This window comes from Myxocyprinus asiaticus, chromosome 9 (assembly GCF_019703515.2).
Source record: "Myxocyprinus asiaticus isolate MX2 ecotype Aquarium Trade chromosome 9, UBuf_Myxa_2, whole genome shotgun sequence".
NCBI classification, from domain to species: domain Eukaryota; kingdom Metazoa; phylum Chordata; class Actinopteri; order Cypriniformes; family Catostomidae; genus Myxocyprinus; species Myxocyprinus asiaticus.
This window is the reverse complement of record NC_059352.1, coordinates 39,945,075-39,965,008: the sequence shown is the minus strand read 5'-3', so window position 1 is coordinate 39,965,008 and position 19,934 is coordinate 39,945,075. Positions and strand designations below refer to the sequence as shown.

General features: G+C 37.1%; 2 protein-coding genes across 2 annotated transcripts in view; one reads left to right on the top strand and one right to left on the bottom strand.

Moving 5' to 3' along the window:
• LOC127445851 (serine/threonine-protein kinase 24-like) overlaps positions 1-6,551 on the top strand; it is a 34,031-nt gene extending 27,480 nt beyond the window's left edge. Inside the window, exons 10-11 of the mRNA XM_051706281.1 lie at positions 3,155-3,300; positions 5,529-6,551. Coding sequence (XP_051562241.1) covers positions 3,155-3,300; positions 5,529-5,568 — 186 coding nt within the window. The 3' untranslated portion in view covers positions 5,569-6,551. The remainder of the gene's footprint in view (positions 1-3,154; positions 3,301-5,528) is intronic.
• A 128-nt stretch (positions 6,552-6,679) lies between these two features.
• On the bottom strand, positions 6,680-19,439 carry LOC127445866 (solute carrier family 15 member 1-like). Its single transcript, XM_051706307.1, has 22 exons — positions 19,404-19,439; positions 18,440-18,524; positions 16,648-16,789; positions 16,292-16,411; positions 15,961-16,060; positions 15,167-15,257; positions 14,945-15,028; positions 14,757-14,839; positions 13,915-14,001; positions 12,871-12,960; positions 12,710-12,754; positions 12,430-12,462; positions 12,188-12,276; positions 11,983-12,064; positions 11,520-11,639; positions 11,195-11,329; positions 10,983-11,029; positions 10,744-10,851; positions 10,206-10,320; positions 8,787-8,924; positions 8,593-8,700; positions 6,680-8,265 (listed from the first exon to the last, which is right to left on the bottom strand). The coding sequence occupies exons 1-22, from the start codon at positions 19,422-19,424 to the stop codon at positions 8,044-8,046; spliced, it is 2,145 nt and encodes a 714-aa protein (XP_051562267.1). The 5' UTR covers positions 19,425-19,439; the 3' UTR covers positions 6,680-8,043.
• Positions 19,440-19,934: the final 495 nt, after the last annotated feature.

The window sequence follows — 19,934 nt, the reverse complement described above, 5'->3', positions numbered from 1 at the left end:
TTCTGTGTGCTTGTGCGGGGCTCATATGCTCTTTTCAGTGGTCAGCATTTCAGAGCAGTTTGTGTGCATTGTGAAAGCAAAGTGATGCAGATTCCCGCAACTCCAAACTTTTGTAACCGCTACAAGTTATTATACAAATCTAAAAATGGGAACGTAAAAGAACGTAACAGCGCTTCACCAGGTTTGTAGTGACTGCAACATTGCAAACTGTCAAATACACACTGCACTTTCAGTGTTCCACTAAAATAAAAATTCCAGAGGAAGTTAATTCAACAGCACTTTAAGCTTTGCGGTAAAATAAAAGTTCCTGGTGAAGTTAATAGGACAGAAATATATTACTGTTATACAAAACAAATATAATCCTCATAATAATCCTTATAGTAATAATAATATTTCAGTATTACATTATAATTCAAGTGGGATCCAGAAAGTGAGTTCAAATGGACAAGTTTTTTTATATTAAGTTGTTTTGAAAATGTGTGTGTGTGTAAAGTATGTATTTATGTATACACCAAGCCAAAACATTATGACCACCTGCTAATATGCTGTTGGTCCTCTGCGTGCCGCCAAAACAGCGCCGACTCACAGAGGCATGGACTCTACAAGACCCCTGAAGGTGTCCTGTGGTATCTGGCACCAAGACATTAGCAGCAGATCCTTCAAGTCCTGTATGTTGCGAGGTGGAGCCGCTGTGAATCGGACTTGTTGGTCCAGCACATCCCACAGATGCTCAATCGGATTGAGATCTGGGGAATTTGGAGGTCAGAGCAACACCTTGAACTCTCCAACATGTTCCTATGCAGGGCACATTAACCTGCTGAAAGAGGCCATTGCCATCAGAGAATATCATTGCCATGAATTGGTGTACCTGGTCTGCAGCAATGTTTAGGTAGGGGGCACGTGTCAAATTGACTTCTACATGAATGGCCGGACCCTTCACTGGCTTGTCGTCTTCCCACAGTACATCCTGTTGCCATCACTTCCCCAGGTAAACGGCGTACATGACCGTCTACGTGGTATTAAATAAAACGGGACTCCTCAGACCAGATGACCTTCTTCCACTGCTCCAAGGTCCAGTTCCGACGCTCGCGTGCCCATTGTAGGCGCTTTCGTCCGTGGAAAGGGGTCATCATGAGCACTCTGACCGGTCTGACCGGTCTGCGGCTACGTAGCCCCATACGCAGCATGGTGTGATGCACTGTGTGTTGTAACACATTCCTCCCGTAACCATCATTAAAATTGTCTGTGACACAGTAGACTTTCTGCTGGTTCAGACCAGACGGGATAGCCTTCGTTGCCCTCGTGCATTGATGAGCCTTAGGTGCCCAACACTCTGTCGCCGGTTTGTGGTTTGTACCTCCTCGGACCACTGTCGGTAGGTACTCACCACTGCTGACCGGGAGCACCCCACAAGTCTTGCCGTTTCAGAGATGCTCTGACCCAGTCATCTGGCCATAACAATTTGGCCCTTGTCAAAGTTGCTCAGGTCTTTACTCCTGGCCATTTCTCCTACATTCAACACATTGACTATGAGAACTGATTGTTCGCTTACCAAAAACGTTGAAAATGGGGAATCCAGACAATTAAGCAGTTTAAATTCTGCAGTTTTGAGGTTTGGGTTATGTTCTTGGATGTAAATGTAATGCCCTTCCTCATGTAAATTAGATTTAATGACGATTAAGTATGTAATATTTCTCAATAGCTCACTCCCTATAGCCATTTCATAAATTATATCTGTTATAAACACTGATAATTTTGAAAGTGCCGGCCATTGGAGTCACGCAGCTGTGCCGCTCAACCCCACAGATGCAGTATGTGTAAAACAGGCCTTACATTGTAGCTGTCAATGCAAAAGGCAACCAGTCGTTCATGTTCAAGGACCTCTTTATAATTGTACTTACATGAGCGATATCAGCATGAGGATTAAAGTGGCCCTTGATTGTTTATTATATCTTAAAAGCATCTTTTGAAGGCAGCAGTCACTTCCTCAGGCCTCATACTAATCAATATGGAGCAATGATGTATTTGAGGCAGAGAGCAGAAAATAGGAATGGTGGAAAGAAAGCCTAGGGACAAGTGACTGCACACTGATTTGTTCCACCTTCTCCTCCGTTCAAGGACAAATCCTTCCATTTCCTGTCATGCTGTTCATGAGAGTGCAGTGGACTGTAGTCTGGACTGTCACTCTTGTGGTGCTGTCAGAGAGATGCAGTAAAGGAGGGGTTACAGATGTTGTTCAGATGCAGTGTTTAAAGCAGATATTTAACTCTTGACACTTACAAGTGAAGTAACAAACAAAGATTAGTTAAATCATTTGTTATATGGGGATTTTGAAGTCTTAACTGATTGTTTGTATTGGGGTGGGCCGAAATGTTATTGGTCATATATGTGTCATGATTTGGACAACAGTCTCACTGAAGACTATGGAAGCACATTGCTGTTAAAAATGAATGCTCTATTGCAAATTAATGAACACCTTTACAATAAATTTGTTTGTTCGATACAGTTATTTATTTAATATTTTAAAAATTGTTGGAGCTTAAATGTTATTGTAAAGTCACACCAGTTGAAGGAAGAAGTTATTGTAATCACCTAGAAATATTGTAACATTATTATTCCAAAAATGGCTTATTTAAAACGAGCTGTGGCAAGGAGGAGGGCGGAGCCGGGCTGTGATGACGCACGCCTGGCCCCTAATCAGGCTAATCAAGCTGACGAGAGGGATAAAGGCTGCTGGAGGCAGCAGTTCGGGAGAGAGAGAGCTACAGGCAGCTGCCCTGTATGCGTTTGTGTTTATGTTTTGTCTTTATGTTTTAATTTATCATTAAAACATTACTTTGATGCTTTGCCGGTTCTCGCCACCTCCTTTCCCTTTTACCTTGTTACACAAGCATTTTCAGGTTTTGATTTTTAGTCTAAGTCCAGAAATTGGTGCATTAGTAGTATGTATTGTATATGCCTATATAACATGGTCGTGTGGCCTAGTGGGTAAAGGTCTGGGCTGATAAACGTAAGGTTGCAGGTTCAAATCTCTGAAAGGGTTTATCCATGAACTTTCACCATTGAACCCTAGGTTACTCTAGATGCACTGGCACTGTAAGTGTACTTTGGATAAAAGTGCCTGCTGAATACCAAATTATGTGTGTTCTCTCAGTTGAAGGAAGGGATGGGAGAATCAGCAGAGTCAGCAGTGAAGTCTGAAGTTCTGGAGCAGCTTGGGGAGGCCATTTTCCTGGCTGAAGAGACACATCCAGGGATCTCAGACATCATGGTCACTCAGCTTATTCAGAGGCTACAACGGTAAGGATTGTGTACAACTTTGGCACTTTAGAGAAAATGATAATTAATTCATAATTTATTTACCCTCATGCCATCTCTCAAACTTGTATGACTTCCTTCTGTGGAACACAAGCAAATATTTTTTAAAGGATATACAGGTATGTTGCGTTTTTGTCTATAGGATGAAATTCAATTGGGTCCATCAATTGAAAGCTCCAAAAAAGGACATAAAGGCAGTATAAAAGCAATCCACATGACTCGAGTGGTTTAATCCATGTTTTCTCAAGCGATATGATAGCTTTTATTAAGAAAGCAAGCAAAAACTCAGTCCTTATTCACCAAAAATATTCACTTCCGCCCAGCTCACCTATGCATTTTCATGAAAGAATCTTGTTCATGCGTCCTCATGCTTAACACATACGTGAACATGCAAATGCTCATGCGTCAAGTGTGGGGATGTGTGAACAAGCTTCTCTCATGGTACGAGCTTCTCTCATGAATAAGAACTCCTTTTTTTTGCTTTGTTTCTCACCCAAAGCTATTATATCGCTTTGAAATACATGGATTAAACGACTCGAGTCACATGGAGTACTTTTATGCTGCCTTTTTGGAGCTTTAAATTTTTTATCCCCATTGACTTGCATTGAATGGACAAACACACATCAAACATCCTTCAAAATATCTTTGTTTGTGTTCCGCAGAAGAAAGTCATACGTTTGAGACGGCATGAGGGTGAGTAAGTGAGAATTATAATTTTTTTGTGAACTGTCCCTTTAACTCACAGCTCATTAATCTCTTGTGGCTGAATGCAAATTCTATCATCTCCTCACCCTAATGCTTATGTTGTATAATTTAATGTCCTAGCTGCTCTTTTCCAAGGAACAAAAGTGGATGGTAACTGGAGCTGTCAAGCTTCAAAATGGACCAAAAAAGTAGTCCATACGACTTGTTTGCGATATTCCAAGTTTACATTGAAAATCTTGCCATCTGCACTGGTTTACTCACAATTTACATGTGAGTACTTGTTTGTATACTGCTATAAACGCAGCACAGTCAACACCAGAGGACGAGAAAGAAGAAACTGCACACAATCTTCATTGTTTCATACAATGTGAATGTGCCAAGTTTGATTGAATAACTTTATTCTGGTCCTCACTCAAAGCTATCGAATGGCTTCAGAAAATATAGCGTACAAGTCGAATTAACTACTTTGTGGTGCTTTTTATTTTGTTCATTTCGGTGTTTGACAAGTTATTGTCCTCTGTTGTATGGAAAAGAGCAGCCTGGATATTCCGCTAGGTAACTCCTGTTCCGGGGGGGGGAAAAAACATCAATGTTTCAAAAGATATGAAGAATTGATTTGTTGAATCATGTCAGAAAGTGTCGAAAACACCAGTACACCAAGCACGCAATATTATGTGCAAGTTCAAATGCCGTTTTTAATATGTGGATCTTGAAAACAAAAGACATTTTTAATTCCCTTGTAGAGCTGCGCAATTAATTGAAATAAAATCAAAATCACGATATGACCTTGTGCGATTATTAAATCGCAAAGGGCTGCTATTTAATTAAATAAATATATAATCTGCTAACTTCAAAGTTTATTTGCGCTGCTCTGTCGAGTCTATATTAATAATGTAGTATATTAAATACTACATTATTACAGTGTTTTCAGAGCGGTTCTGTGCTCCACAACTCCATCTCATGCTTGGAGTAACAGAAGTGCTCAGAGTTCGGTTCAGTTTGTTTATATGCACTAAGCGCTTTATTTACACTAAACCGGAGCATCCTCCTCAAGCGGTTTTTATTATCATCTGCGGTAGAGTATCTCAGTCCCTGCCAGGCACAGGTCTCATAATAACAACGCGGAATACAAAATGGGGTATAATTAAAAATCCTCATTTGAGCATCCCTAATATTCAAGTTGACTGGGTTTCAAAAACTAACAATGATGATTTGAGGGCTGAGACCCTATCACAAAATGGACAAAAACAGTTACATGATGGATGGGTACAATTTGAATATGAAGAAAACAGTGTTTTTTCTTTGTTTCACTGTTTATATATTTATTTGTTTGTGGATGAATTGAAAAAAGGGTCTCAGTTTGGTTCTTTTTAAGTTCTTTTTAGAGGCAAGAAAACCCCAGTAGCCATTTGGCAGTTGAACATGTGAAAAATATTGACACGCTAAACAGCTTCAGAGTTTTGTTCATGCACGAGTTTCTCATTTTTTTTCCCCCTCATGTGCAGGTTCTCTAGGGCAAGAACATCATCCTCTTCGCACCAGTGATTATTCCATTAGCCTGTCCGTCTCTCTTCAATCCCGCCCCCCCCGGCATCAGCTCAGCGAATCCGGACACCAGCAGACTCTGTGACGTCTACCCTGGAGGACCAACTGTCCTTCATTAGCTTATCAAGAGAACTTCTCAAACTCCTCAAGCTTCCCCTAGTTTCACTTTTCTTTTATAACCTCTTGGAACACTCTTTGGAGTGAGTGCGTGTGTATGTGTGTGTCATGGTGTGTTTGTAATGGAGACTTCTTAAGCAATGGACAAAACTTAGGTGTAACTCATTTGGCAAAGCACAGAATGATATTGAGACAGGTAGTTTTGCGATATCGCACCCAAGCTTTTGGAAGAATGCATTAAGTGTATGCCATCACAGGGTAGCAGACAGGTCAGTCGCCTGCTCTTTTACCCTAAATGAAAAAAAAGATAGTGTGCATGACTCTGAACAAAATGCATGTGTGAAGACAGATGTCTGTCAGTGTGTGCACACGCATCAAAGCCCTGATTTGAAGGAGATTGCAGTTTTCACTGAAGTCTCAGGTAATCTGCAATGAGCAGACTAGTCATCCAGGAAGACAGATGGTGTTATGTTTGGATTTGTGTACAGATCTGTGTATATAGTCTCAGTTTTACAGACCTTTAAATGAGATGATGGATTTTTGCAAATGAATCACTGTGTACAGATGGCCAAGAGCTTCTGTAGATATTGTTAGAAACAAAAGAAAGGTAAATATTTAAAAAATCAAGCCTGAAATGGCCATTACTGAAATGCCTTGCCTTTTTATCAAATGTAAATTTTTCGGGGTGCTCTGTTAATTTTAATAAGAAATTAAAGGGTTTACTCATAAGATATGAGATCCTGCCAACAGTTTTTTTTCCCCCTAACACAAGTATGCAAGATATATACAAGTGTGCAAGATTTATTCTTTATTGAAGCACTTATCCAATGTTCATTTTTCCATGTTAGTATTTCATAACGTATTGCACCCAAAACAGTTAGAAGGCTTATGTCAATATTATGAAAAAAAAAAAAAAAAAAAAAATATATATATATATATATATATATATATATATATATATATATATATATATATGACAACACTGAATGTACATAAAATAGTTATTTGGCAGTTCCTTATAGTAACCCCAAATCATTCAAATCTAGTCCACAAAAAAAAACAAAAAAAACAAAAAAAAAACAGCATTAAAGGAATATTCTGGGTTCAATACAATTTAAGCTCAATCGACAGCATTTGTGGTATAATATTGATTACCACAAAAATAAATTTAGACTCATCCCTCCTTTTCTTTAAAAAAAGATAGGAAAAAAATTGTTACAGTGAGGCACTTACAATGGAAGTGAATGGGGCCACTTTTTGGAGGTTTAAAGGTAGAAATGTGAAACTTATTTTATAAAAGCATTTACATGAATTCTGTTAAAACATATTATTTGGCTGTAAAGTTATTTAAATCATCATTTTTACAGTCATTTCAGGGTTTAGGGTTGGTTGACGTTACATCATCATGGCAACAAAGTTGTAAAATTGGCTGTAACTTTACAAAGAAAAGGTTAGTAAGCGATTTGATCACACTAAAATCATGTTAACACACATTGTTTATGTCTTGTGGCTATACTTTTGAAACAGTGAGAATTTTAATGTTTACAGATTGGCCCCATTCACTTCCATTTTAAGTGCCTCACTGAACCCCAGACTTTGTTTTTAAGGAGGGGCAAGTCAAAATATTTTTTTGTGGTAATCAACATTATGTCACAAATGCTGTCGATTGAGCCTAATTTGTATTGAACATGGAATATTCCTTTAACTACAAGGTGCAAAATGAATTCCATTTACTAAAACTCTTCACAGTACCATGTCTTACCCATTACTTATCATAGATGAATGTTTAATAAAGACACATTATATCACTTTAGACTTTTTCTGAAAGGTTCAATACACGATTACCGAAACAAGTGTTGCTCGATTAGCATAAAAGAAGGAAATTAATAGCAATTTGTTGCATTTCCACTTCAAATTGTTTGTCTTCAATTCAGTCTGCTGTTTTATTGTTTTCCATGGCAGTGCTACATTGCATTGCCTGCTTTTCCCCCCTAAAAAAGGCAACACTTGTTTCTATTCATCTACTAATTGATAGTAACATAATACACTAATAAATACGACCACCTGCAAAGTCACCAACACATCTGAGAGTGCCACTTGACCACTTTAACATTAAACTTAACACTACCAAACCTACTGACCCTGTCAGCCATCCTAAACACACCATTCCGTGTAGATTTGGACTTTTCTTGGAATTTATTTTTGGGCTGATTTAGGATCAGCTTTTCTACCATAATGACTTTCTGAGCCTAACCATGTTAAGAAAATGGCAAATCAAACTCTTTGATCAGCAGTACAGTGAAACAGATACCAACACTTTTAATACAATTACAGCAGGAGGAAGAGGAAGTGAGGGATCTAGATTTTCGTCTGTTTGCCCTCTGACTTCTTGCTGTGTGAGCTTGAAACAGAGTCTCGCCTTGTCATCTCAAGCGCTTTCTTCTCCTTGTCTTCTGGCTCGTGCTCTAAAAATTGAGCCTCAATCTCCGCCGGGTCAATGTAGGTGTAGAAGTAAGCCATGATGGAAAAGATTATACTCACGGCTACCAGGAGTGAGGCGAACAGCAGGTACTCTGTCCACTGTTAAACAGCAAACACATGCACTTATTAACTGAGACCCTGTTTACACCTGGTATTAACATCAATCTTGGGTGATGCAGTCACAAATGGTCAGCGGTAAATACATAAATGTGTCCAAATATTTTGTAATCGGATTACTAGTAGTCAAAAATGTATCACTACATAAACATATCACTAATAAATATTTATCTGTCTTGGCTGACCCATTGTGATCAGATCACCAAGACTGATGTTAATGTCAGGTGTAGACAAGGCCTGAGATGGATGTCGACTTCAAGTTTTGACCCAGGATCTTGTCAAATAAGGACAGTAGTTACAGTGGCATACCTGTTCTGGAAGTGTGCCTGCCTCAGCCACGATGAGCACAATGATGTTGCCCACAGCAACAGTAAATAGCCAACCAGCTTGAAGAACTGACTTCATGTTGCTTGGTGCCTACAGGGTAACAGTGAAATTCTGAGACACTATGTATGTAAAAAAAACACTCAAATGTTTCCAAATGTAAAGACAGCCACGCAAACCTGTGAATAGGAGAAGTCCAGGCCAGTGACAGAGAAGACCACTTCTCCGCATGTCAACACAAAGTACTGGATGATCTGCCAGGCCATGTGGATTCTGTTGCGCGGTATATCCTCTATTGGTATAATGTAGTCTGCGCACTGCAACACACCCAGATAAAGTGCTTTGTGATTTCAGCCAGATCTGGATTTGCTTTGACTACCCGCAATATTCAAATAAATTCATTTTCTGTAAACTGACATTGACTTTAAAGGAATATTCCAGATTCAATACAAGTTAAGCTTAATCAACAGCATTTGAAGGGCATAATGTTGATTACACACAAAAAATAATTCTTACTCATCCCTCCTTTAACTAAAGCAAAAATCAAAGTTACAGTGAGGCACTTAAAATGGAAGCAAATGGGGCCAATTTTTGGAGGGTTTAAAGGCGGAAATGTGAAGCCTGTAAATTTATAAATGCTCTTGCATTCATTCTCCTTTTATGTATTCAACTCATGTATTATTTGAGCTGTAAAGTTGTTTAAATCATAATTTGTATAGTCCTTTTAGGGTTTGTTGGCATTATATTGTCATGGCAACGAAGTTGTAAAATTGGCTATAACTTTACACAAAAAAATGTTAGTATGCGATTTTATCACACTAAAATCATGTTAACACACATTGTTTATGTCTTGTGGCTATACTTTTGAAACTGTATGTATTTAAAAATGTATGGATTGGCCCCATTCACTTTCACTGTAACCCAGATTTTTGCTTTTTTTTTTTAAAGAAAAGGAGGGACGATTCAAAATTATTTTTGGTGTGTAATCAACATTATGCCACAAATGCTGTCGATTGAGCTTAACTTGTATTGAACCCGGAATGTTCCTTTAAGACCTCATGAAATCATTTGACGAGTGTAGTTTGTTGACGTTTTCTACTGAAATTGAAGTTTGGCCGTGACATATCGAAAGGTTTGGAGGAAAATTCTTATTCTACAGAGCATTTGACTGGAAAAAAAAATCTAAGTTGTGCAAGTCATGATTTTTTTATCCTTAGGGGCTGTTCACATCAAACATGTTTTTACGTCAAACTGCTGTTCTTCCATTGTTTCTCTATGTGTACATGCACTAGACGAACATCTTTGATTGCTGCATTTTTTTTAGACGCATGTCAGGTTATCAAGAACTTCAACTTTTAAAAGCACATATTGAGATATTCTGCATTCTGTTCCATTCGTTGTGCTGTGTCTAGCTTTTTTAGCATTCAGAAGAATGCATTCAGCCTGAACAGCCCCTTATTTGTCAACTATTGTAAGTACACTAGTATATAAATAGCATAAAAGCCTACAGACATGGCTTTGAGTCTGTAGGTTTTCTATAATTAAGCAGTGAAGGGCTATGTGTGCATGTTTTCTACGACTGTGATATTGAAACCTACGTTTTCTCCAAAAGTGAAGTTGCTGGGGACCACGACCGTGTAGGCACTACCAAAGCCCAACTCCATGGTGCAGCTGCATGCATCTCCGTTCATGTTCCTAATAGTGAAGAGGGCTCTGGGGAAAGGCAACACCAAATCAGCAAATTAATGCAGACTTTCAAGACTTTCTGCTCTGTTGTTTCCTGAAATTTGCTTTTTATTTGAGACACATATACCCTCTGTATTTGCATCTATACAAAGAGCTACGATTTAATGAAAAAGTATTTGTTCCTTCATGATATACCCTATTACTGACTATTTGGAGAACTGGTTGCAAATTTTCAAAGGGTAAAGGGAATTTGAGTACCTTTAACATACAGTATTTAATGTTTTATTTATTTTAGTGAAAATAGTTCAAATAGATGTATATCACCCCTGTGGAAAAAGTGATTATGTTGGCTCTATCATGTACAGTATTTGATAAGTTATATATTTATAGCTAATGATTCCTTTCATGCGCATGCACACACAATACATAGATCACCACAACAACACGTACTTGCCCTGAGCAACCAAGGAGTAGTTTGATGTTTCAAACGGAGAGATAAAATCCAGTTCGAAAGACTTTGATGTGATGTTTAGTTTTGTGGGATGGGCATTCGAAAACCTAAGAAATATGATAGCTGTTATTGAAAGTCCTCTATTTCCAGCTAAAACTGTTGAATATTCAGAATGGAATACAAGAAAGGAATCTTAGAATAACAAAGTTTACAAAGAATCATTTAGAATTTCACTAACCTAATAGCATTATTACCATCCAGTGGTTTTTCAGATAAATCTTCAAGCTTTGAACAAAAATAAATATGTGTGTAACCACTGCATCATGATAACATGACTCCCATAAAATTCAATTGCATGTGTCATCAGAAACGCAAAGTAAACAGAGACATTTAAAAAAACAAATGTACTAAAGGTAGTATCAAGATTTACAAAATGAATGTAGCACTTACAATCGCGTGGATTCCAAAAGCGTTAATTGAAACAGTTTGTCTGGATCCTTTCCTGAACTCAGCAGTAACAGCGGTTTCTCCGTTAACAGAGACAGTAAAGCTCTCTTTCTTATAAGTCATATATTCACCTGAGGTCTGGGGGGAGCAAGAGGACATAAAAGTGTGTTTGTAAGATGTTTTTGTACAGCTTACATTTAGTTCTTTAGTTAATAAAAAGATAGCTACTGTATGCATGTACATTTTTATTTGTATTAACTTGTTTGCAGATTCTTTTGAAAATTGAGAATATGGTTAAACTTTTTGCTTTGCCATGGTGTGTACTTGCCTGAAAACTAGGCACAACAAATGGTTCTTGTCCAGCCACTGCAACTTGCAGATGACTATTCTGTAAGTTCAGGTACTTGACTTGGGTTTCAGAGGGGGATGGGAAGCTGGGCAGTGAGTTCTGTTAAATTTTAAGAAAGGATTGACAGTTAGAAATGTACACTGCAATTAATTTTCTCTTCTGAGAACATTCAGTGTTGAGAAATTTCAGATACACTTGCTAAGTACATACTGTAAATCGAGTACTTAATGAAGTGCCAATAAGCACACAGGGCTCAGGACAAAATTTATAAGCATGTTGTTTTTTTTTCTCTCCACTACTTAAACATATTATAGAGTTTTTTTTTTCTTGCCAGTCACCTGGGGGTTTAAAGACATTAAGGTAAAGCTGTTCATTAGGAGCTTTAAGACATTTAAGGCGTGATCAACATCAAAACTACAGTACATCTTTGCATGTTACTCACGTCAATTTGAATCTGCAAAAGAGCAGCAGCCACAAATGCTAATGCAGCCAACAGCATACCCACAGTTATCTTCCGTAGGGGCCTGGAAAGTCACCACACACATACACAGACACACAGTCAAACTATATTGGGATTTAAATCAGCAAGGCTGGCCCCAGTTACAATTTCAGTGCAGCTTTAATATCAGTTAGCAAACCAAACTTACGTGAAGTTAAGATGGCATTTTTTGATAAGTGGGTACAATAAATTGTCCATGATCGGCACCATAATCACAATCAGAATAGGGTTCACGGTCTGCAAAACAACACATTAAGACACACTGTAAGAACAATGTTATCATTTATCTGATCAAATCATATATGTTGTTTAAATGGTGCATTAATAGTAAAATACAGTTGTAAACACATAAAACAAATGGCACAGCATATTGAAACAAATCAGTCTCACCTGCATTTGATCTGGCTGAATGACAAAAGCTCCCTGTGGTGTGTGTGAGAGAAAGAGAAAATTATAGCTGGATTGGTATGCATGCATTCTCTTTAGTTTTCTTTAGAGCTGATGGGTGTGATTTGTTCAAATACTTTCTCCTATCCTGGCTTACAAGACAAAGTGTTCATTAAACAATAGTTACTTTTGCAATTAAGTTTGATGACACTAGTGGCACAGAAATTACACACTTCAGCTTTAAAACTGTTGAAATACACTTTTTTTACATCCCCTAACTTACAAAGTCACCATCCATAGTGGTGGCCTGGAGAGTCCAGCGGGAACCCTGGAAAAAAAACACAATAACAAGCTTTGAAAAACACAGACTTAAGGTCTTAAGTGATTGTGTTTGTCAGTGCCTACTTCAGTAGTTTGTGGATGACTTTGTGACTTGATACTGACCTGTTGGTCAAATAAAGCCCAGAACATTGGCAGCGGGATGTAGAGAAACATAACCTTCAATACCATCTTCACTTGAGCAATCAGGAGTTTCTACAAAGAGAGAAAGAGTGATTGTGTTCTGTCTCATTATATCAGTGAAGGTCTGCCTGTCCATTTTTTCATGTATGTTCTTGCATGATTTTTGTGTATTGTGTATGTTATACATTTACAATTTTTCTCAATCGCTTTGGCTCAATTCTCGAATGAGAATTATTCTTTTCAAAACATTAAGTTCAAATCTCTGAACAATTTGTTTCTTGTTTACACCAGATTTGAACTTCTTATTAATTTAAGCAAATTGCACGTGTTTTGGCACATGTGTGCAAAAGAGTAAGTACAATTGTCTACAATTGGCACAATAACTAAATGAACATGGCTTACTGATCAAAACTGATGAGTTGATTCTCAATGAAATTGTCATACTCTTCAAAACTTCTACTATATATGACTTTACATGTAAGAAATGTGTAAAAATGGACATGCAAATGTGAATTTTCTGTTTAGATGTAACACATTGCTACAAAAATAAATTTACTGTATACATACAAATGTGTATATCCTTTTCCTTTGAAAAAAGCTCAGTGTGATACACAATAGCATTCAGCTAGACAAAACTGACATTCTTGTATAGTACAGTAAGCAGTCAGTGACAACAAAAAAGTGAAATGAAATGAAATTTGTATATAACAAACATTTCCAGGGTTGACTGCCATGGTGAAAAACACATCTAAACATTCTGACCACTATGGCTCACACGATGACAAAAAAAACAAAAAACTTCTCATTTTGGTGGCATTGGCCAATTTACTGACACAACAACTAGGTTCTGAAGCATGAATTAAATGTTTTGAGTGAGTTACTAAATTTTGCAGACATGCAATAGAGTTGTGATGTCCCATAAAACAGTTGTGACAATTGCACTTACTGTTTAGAGAATGTTAAGACTGTTTCAAAAAATGAGCCAAAGCGACTGAGAAAAACTGTTATTATTTGTGTGTAGCATACATCATATTTCTCTTCGGCCCAGTCCATCCAGTGTTCTCTCTTTGGGAAATTCTTACTGCGGTGCTTGAAACGGTTCTTAATTGCAAACTGCAGAAAAGAAAAGCCAGAAATAATCAGTTTAGTCTGAAAGCATGGGGCTTTACTACACTTTTTATTAGTTGCATGCAACTAATGGTTATAACGTTTGAAAAAATTACATGATAGTTACAGTGAGTGCTTGCGTGGTGCATTCAAACTATGTTATGCAGATAATTTCATCCTTAGGTGTGATATGCATGTTCCACAATGGGATGTGTCACCATTTGTTTTTCTGTGTTTTTGAAAAAAAATTATGTTGCTAACATGTTCTGTAGACAGAACTACGAGGCAAACCAGAGGTGGAATTCTTCTCACATAATTAAATAATTTCAATGCAAATCAGTATTTTACGTCCATTATTTGGCTTGAAGCCATGTAATATGTGGGATAATGTACAGTCAGCCGGTTTTTACTGCAAAATAAACCCTAACAGGGTGCATCGGGGCTTGTACACTATCCCTTACTTATTTATTTGTTTGTTGAACTATTGTATAAAGGCAACCGTGCTCATGTAATATTGCTTAATTATCTCTCAACGATTGCATTATTACAATATTGCCGTATGTAAACAGTATGTGATTGATCTCTATTAAATATTCGGGTTATATGCTTTATCACTGGAAAGTGAAGTTAAATTAGGGAATGCAAATCAATCTCTCTCAATCATTTTACCCAAAACTTCAACACTATGTTGTGCTGCCTTGAAAACACTAGTAGTACAATTGTAATGTTTATAATATAGTGATATTTGTGTGTGTTCTTACTCCAATGCATTTCATGACTTTCAGCAGGACGTTTCCCTTAGGTTCATCCACGACGTACATGCCTTTCCCTACGATGAACACAACTGCAGAGAGGAGAGTGAAATCTCTTTTATAGATAGTCAATAAAGGGTATAGCACATGTATTAAGAAAAAGAAGTGAACCGCTTTAACTGACTCAAAACACTCACTGAGGGCAACCACCATGAGAGCCGCCGGGACTCCGAAAGCCAGTGGGTAACATTTCTGCTTAGTGTGGAAACCACACTCCTGAGCTGAAAAACACAACAAATACACACTAAAACAATGACAGAGATCGTTCATAACTGTTTCAATAATATACCATGTATTTACCAATTTACCAACAGATGTAAACGGTATCGTTCTAAATGCCACGTGTACAAAATACACACCTCTCAGAATTGGTGTGATGAGAGTGGAGAGAAGACTGCCAGCGTTTATGGACAGATAGAAAATGGAGAAGAAAGTACTTCTTTGTTTCTCCTGCAACATAAATGCATACATACAAAATTCATCCACATCATGTTATCATCCCATTAGCAAAGTTCACACATACATACACACACACACACACACACACACACACACACACACACATACTGTTTAACTAAACTAAACTAAACGTTTTATAATTAGGCTAATAATGTGTGGTAGCACTTCTTTAGAGTGTGAAAAGGACCCAATACGCTTTTATTGCCTTAAAAAGGTAAGTGTGTGTGTGTGTGTGTGTGTGTGTGTGTGTGTGTGTGTGTGTGTGTGTGTGTGTGTGTGTGTGTGGAAATGTAAATCTGCGGAATGCTGATTCATCTTTTAAATTCAGTGTGTCATAGGATTCATACTTTGACCTTTATACTTTAGACCTCATGTCCCTGTGGCAGGGGTGAATGATCAGTTTATTTATCTGTTTGTTAATCTCTAACACTCTGTATCAGACACTTCACCTTGAGCTCTGATTGTATCAGAACTGCTAATTAAGACAGTTATCAGCATATACAGTACTTGGTACTCTACTGGAGTTCAATTCTGGCAACAGTAAAGGAACATGATGTTATGTATTGCATGTGTAAATGTAACATACTGTATCAAAGAATTTGATTGTGTGCATTTGTGCTTGTATGTACTGTATATGTGTGCAGTGCACTTATGTTGCATGTGTGTCTATATGTGTGTATAGGGGTCCACATGCCTGATGATCTTCAAACTGATCCCCTCCAAACGCTGCCACACAGGGTTTAATCCCACCTGTTCCCAAGGCAATAAATATGAGCCCCAGCATGGACAAGGCACTAAATGAAAGATAGGGAATTAAAATTCACGCCAAAGGTCAGTCAAATAAAGTTATACATCACAAAATAACAATATAAGTAAATACAGATGTTTAAAATATTAGTTTTATTATGCAGCACCTAACAGAGTGCATGCATGATAAGATTAAAGGGCAGATTTATTATGTTTTTATTAATCAGGTTATTTGCCGTACATTCACATGTATGTTAATCTTGCACGAAATTACTCACATATGTAGAGTCATGTTATCTGGAGTGCCATCTTTATCGTAGTCTGTGAAGTCATGGATGGCACTGAGAGCCATGACCACCTGACCAATGGTGTACACTATGGATAGGTATGTGATAGTCCTGCAGAAATAGTTGGTTTTATATACTGTATGAACATGAATTCCAATAGAGATCCAAATGCAAGTCAAAACCCTTTGACTTTGGTTATTGTGGCATATTATACAGTAAGCACTGAATACAGAATTCCTACAGTAGTAGTAGTATGCCATTCCAAAAAAACTCAATATCAGTGATTCCCAACCAGGGGTACATGTACAACTGTTTGTGACCAACACTGGGTCATCTCGACCACTCACTTGAACTTGCCCAGCCATGAGTCAGCGATTATGGCCCCCAGTATGGGTGTTAGATAGCACAGAGCTACAAACGTGTGGTAGATGGTCGTGGCAAAATCGTCATCCCAGTGCAGAAAGTACCTGAAGTACAGCACCAACACAGCTGCAACAGAAAAGAAGCAGAGCAAGAGGGGTTGGGGAGTCAGGTAGACAAGCAGTGAAAAACAGAGATGTTTGATAATGATGAATGGGTAACAGGTGAGTTTGCAGATTAAAAGACAGAAAGAGGGAGATCAAGGGGTCAGAATGAAAGTGAAGAAATAAGAGTCAGATTTGTCTATGTGGATCTTTGTGCTAGAACATAAGAAATAAACACAAGTTGACATATTATTTCATGTGTGTACAGTGGCCCTAAAATTTGTTGGACACTTTTGGACACGTAGATCACACTTTAATAGGTTTGAGCTCCCTTATTAACATGCATTCAAAATATATAAATATCAATGCCAGAACTTCTCTAAGAACAAACTGAAAGGGACAGTTCACCCAAAAAAACAAAAAACAAAAAAACAAACAAACAAAATAAAATCATCATTTACTCACCCTCATGCCATCCCAGATGTGTCTGACATTCTTTCTTCTGAAGAACTCAAACAAATATATATCTTTTTAAATATCTCAGGTCTGTATGTTCATATAATGCATGTGAAAGATGGTCAGAACTTTAAAGGTCCAAAAAGCATATAAAGGCAGCATAAAAATAGTCCATATGACTTTTTTCAGAAGTAATATGATAAGTGTGGCTACAGTTCCTGTAGCTCAACTGGTAGAGCATGGCACTAGCAATGCCAAGATCATGGGTTCAATTCCCAGAGAACACAAAAACTGATCAAATGTATACACTGAATGGATTGTAAGTTGCTTTGGATAAAAGTGTCTGCCAAATGCATTAAAATGGATTAGAAACAGATTAATACATAAATCCTTTTTTTACTGTAAATCTCCACTTTCACTTTCTTCTTTTTTTGTTTTTGGTGATTCACATTCTATGTGCATATCACCACCTACTGGGCAGGGAGGAGAATTTATAGTAAAAAAGGTTAAAATATTGATCTGTTTCTCACCCACACATTTCATATCTCTTCTGAAGACATGGATTAAAACACTGGAGTCGTATGGATTATTTTAATGCTGCCTTTATGTGCTTTTTGGACCTTTAAAGTTCTGGCCACCATTCAATTGCATTGTATGGACCTACAGAGCTGGGATATTTTTCAAAAAAATCTTCGTTTGTTTTCAGCAGAAGAAATAAAGTCATAGCATGAGGGTGAGTAAATGATGAGAGAATTTTCATTTTTGGGTGAACTATTCCTTTAAACTTTCTAAGCCATTTTTGCAATTACTTTTCAGCAACTGGTCTCAAGGTGATTTTTACTCGATGTAGAAGTCAGCTCCCCTCAGGTTCACACAGGTGCCCTTGCAAATGTAACCACTGATGTAGTTCATGACATTCACTATAGACATGTTTCACAAAGCTTGACTACCAGAAAGTGTCCAAATACTTCTATCTTAATTTTGGGAAATAAACAGTATATATATATATATATATAGTCATTTCAAAACAAACTTCTATTAATGAAACATTTTGCTTGAAATGTGAGTTTGTGCTATATTTCTTTAAAGTAAATGCCACTTTGTTTGATCTGCTTCAATATTTTGTTAGGCCTATATACAGTAGTTTATACATTTTTATGTGGCTTAAGTGTAGAATAAATAGCATTTTTAGGGCCATGGTATTCATGTTTTGTCTCACCTCTCATGCCATAGTAGGAGAAACGCTCGCAGAACTCATTCACCACAATAAAAAATATACTGAGAGGATATCCACAGCACTCCATCTTTCAATATAAAAAAAACAACAACAACAAAAAAACACACACAAAAAAAAACAGTCCAAATGTTTACATCTTTATAGATATTTCCTAATTTTTGTTAAATAATTAAATACAGGGAATGATTCCGAAACATAATTTTCTTCAATTTTCACTTGAAATATTTGTGCTGTAGGAAACTTAAGGGTGCTCTTATTTTGTCTATGTTTGCTGACACCTGCAGATGCAGCATCACGCAAGAACAAAAGTTGTCAGCTTCCAATGCAATTGTTAAAATGCACTATTCGTAGCCATGATTAATTTATTCCATGAATGAAAGCATCTAAATAGCCTACAGGGGATTATTGAGATAAAATGAGTAATATTCGGCAGGTCAGATGATCCAGTAGACCAATTACAGTTGTAACGCAGTTGTAACATTGTGAATAGGTTATTTCCTTTCTAATTACAAGTTTAAACTGTAATTATCAGTTTGCACATTCACATTAGTATCCTTTCTCTGTGTGGGAAATTTGGAACATAGTCAACTTTGATGAGAAATTATTAGAGAACATCTGTTTTAGGGGGTAAATTTCTCCTTTTCTTACAAATTTTTCCTTGTGAATAATCATTATTCCTGAATTAACATGAAAGGAAAATGTCCTTGTTGTAATTATTGATTTGTCTACTTAAAATTTAAATATTTTGGGACATGCTAGGATGCAATGTCACTAAGAAAACAGGCAAACATACAACATACAAGGTGATCAGCTGGGGACAGATATAACACTGTTCATTTCTTTCTGTTTAAAAGTTTAGCAATAAATAACAACAACTACAAAAATCACTTAGTATACCTATAATGACTCTACAGTGATAAACTGATCAGATCATATATAATCTTACCCTTTTCTTGGGCTTCTTCATATTTCCTTCTTCTTTGTCTGCAAAATATTTTCCAAAATGTAATTAATCTATATGATTTGTACCTCTTTAGAAATGGTTTAAATAATGGAAGATATTAATTCATGCCCAATTTGAAGTGTCTGATTATTGTGCATCTAGTTAAGGAATATGCACACATGCAATCTCTCTTTACTATAAATTCAGTTATAAATATCAAACCAAATTTAAAAGTGTGTATTATTATTATTATTATTATTAATTTATTTCCATATCCCAACATGCCCACAAGCATCCAGGTTCACTCACCTGCCATCATGACTGATTTGTCTGGGATTGCCTTCTAGTCCTTTCAAACAGAATATCCTTTACTGTAGACACACACTCAAAAACACACACTCCTAGAGAGCTGTACTCTGAGGGCCTGGGAGACAGGTATCAGGGTTTTATAGACTCTGAACAATAAAATGTATCCCTGGCCACCACTGGGTTAAAATGGGATTGACATGGAGATTTATGACTGTGTGTGTGCAC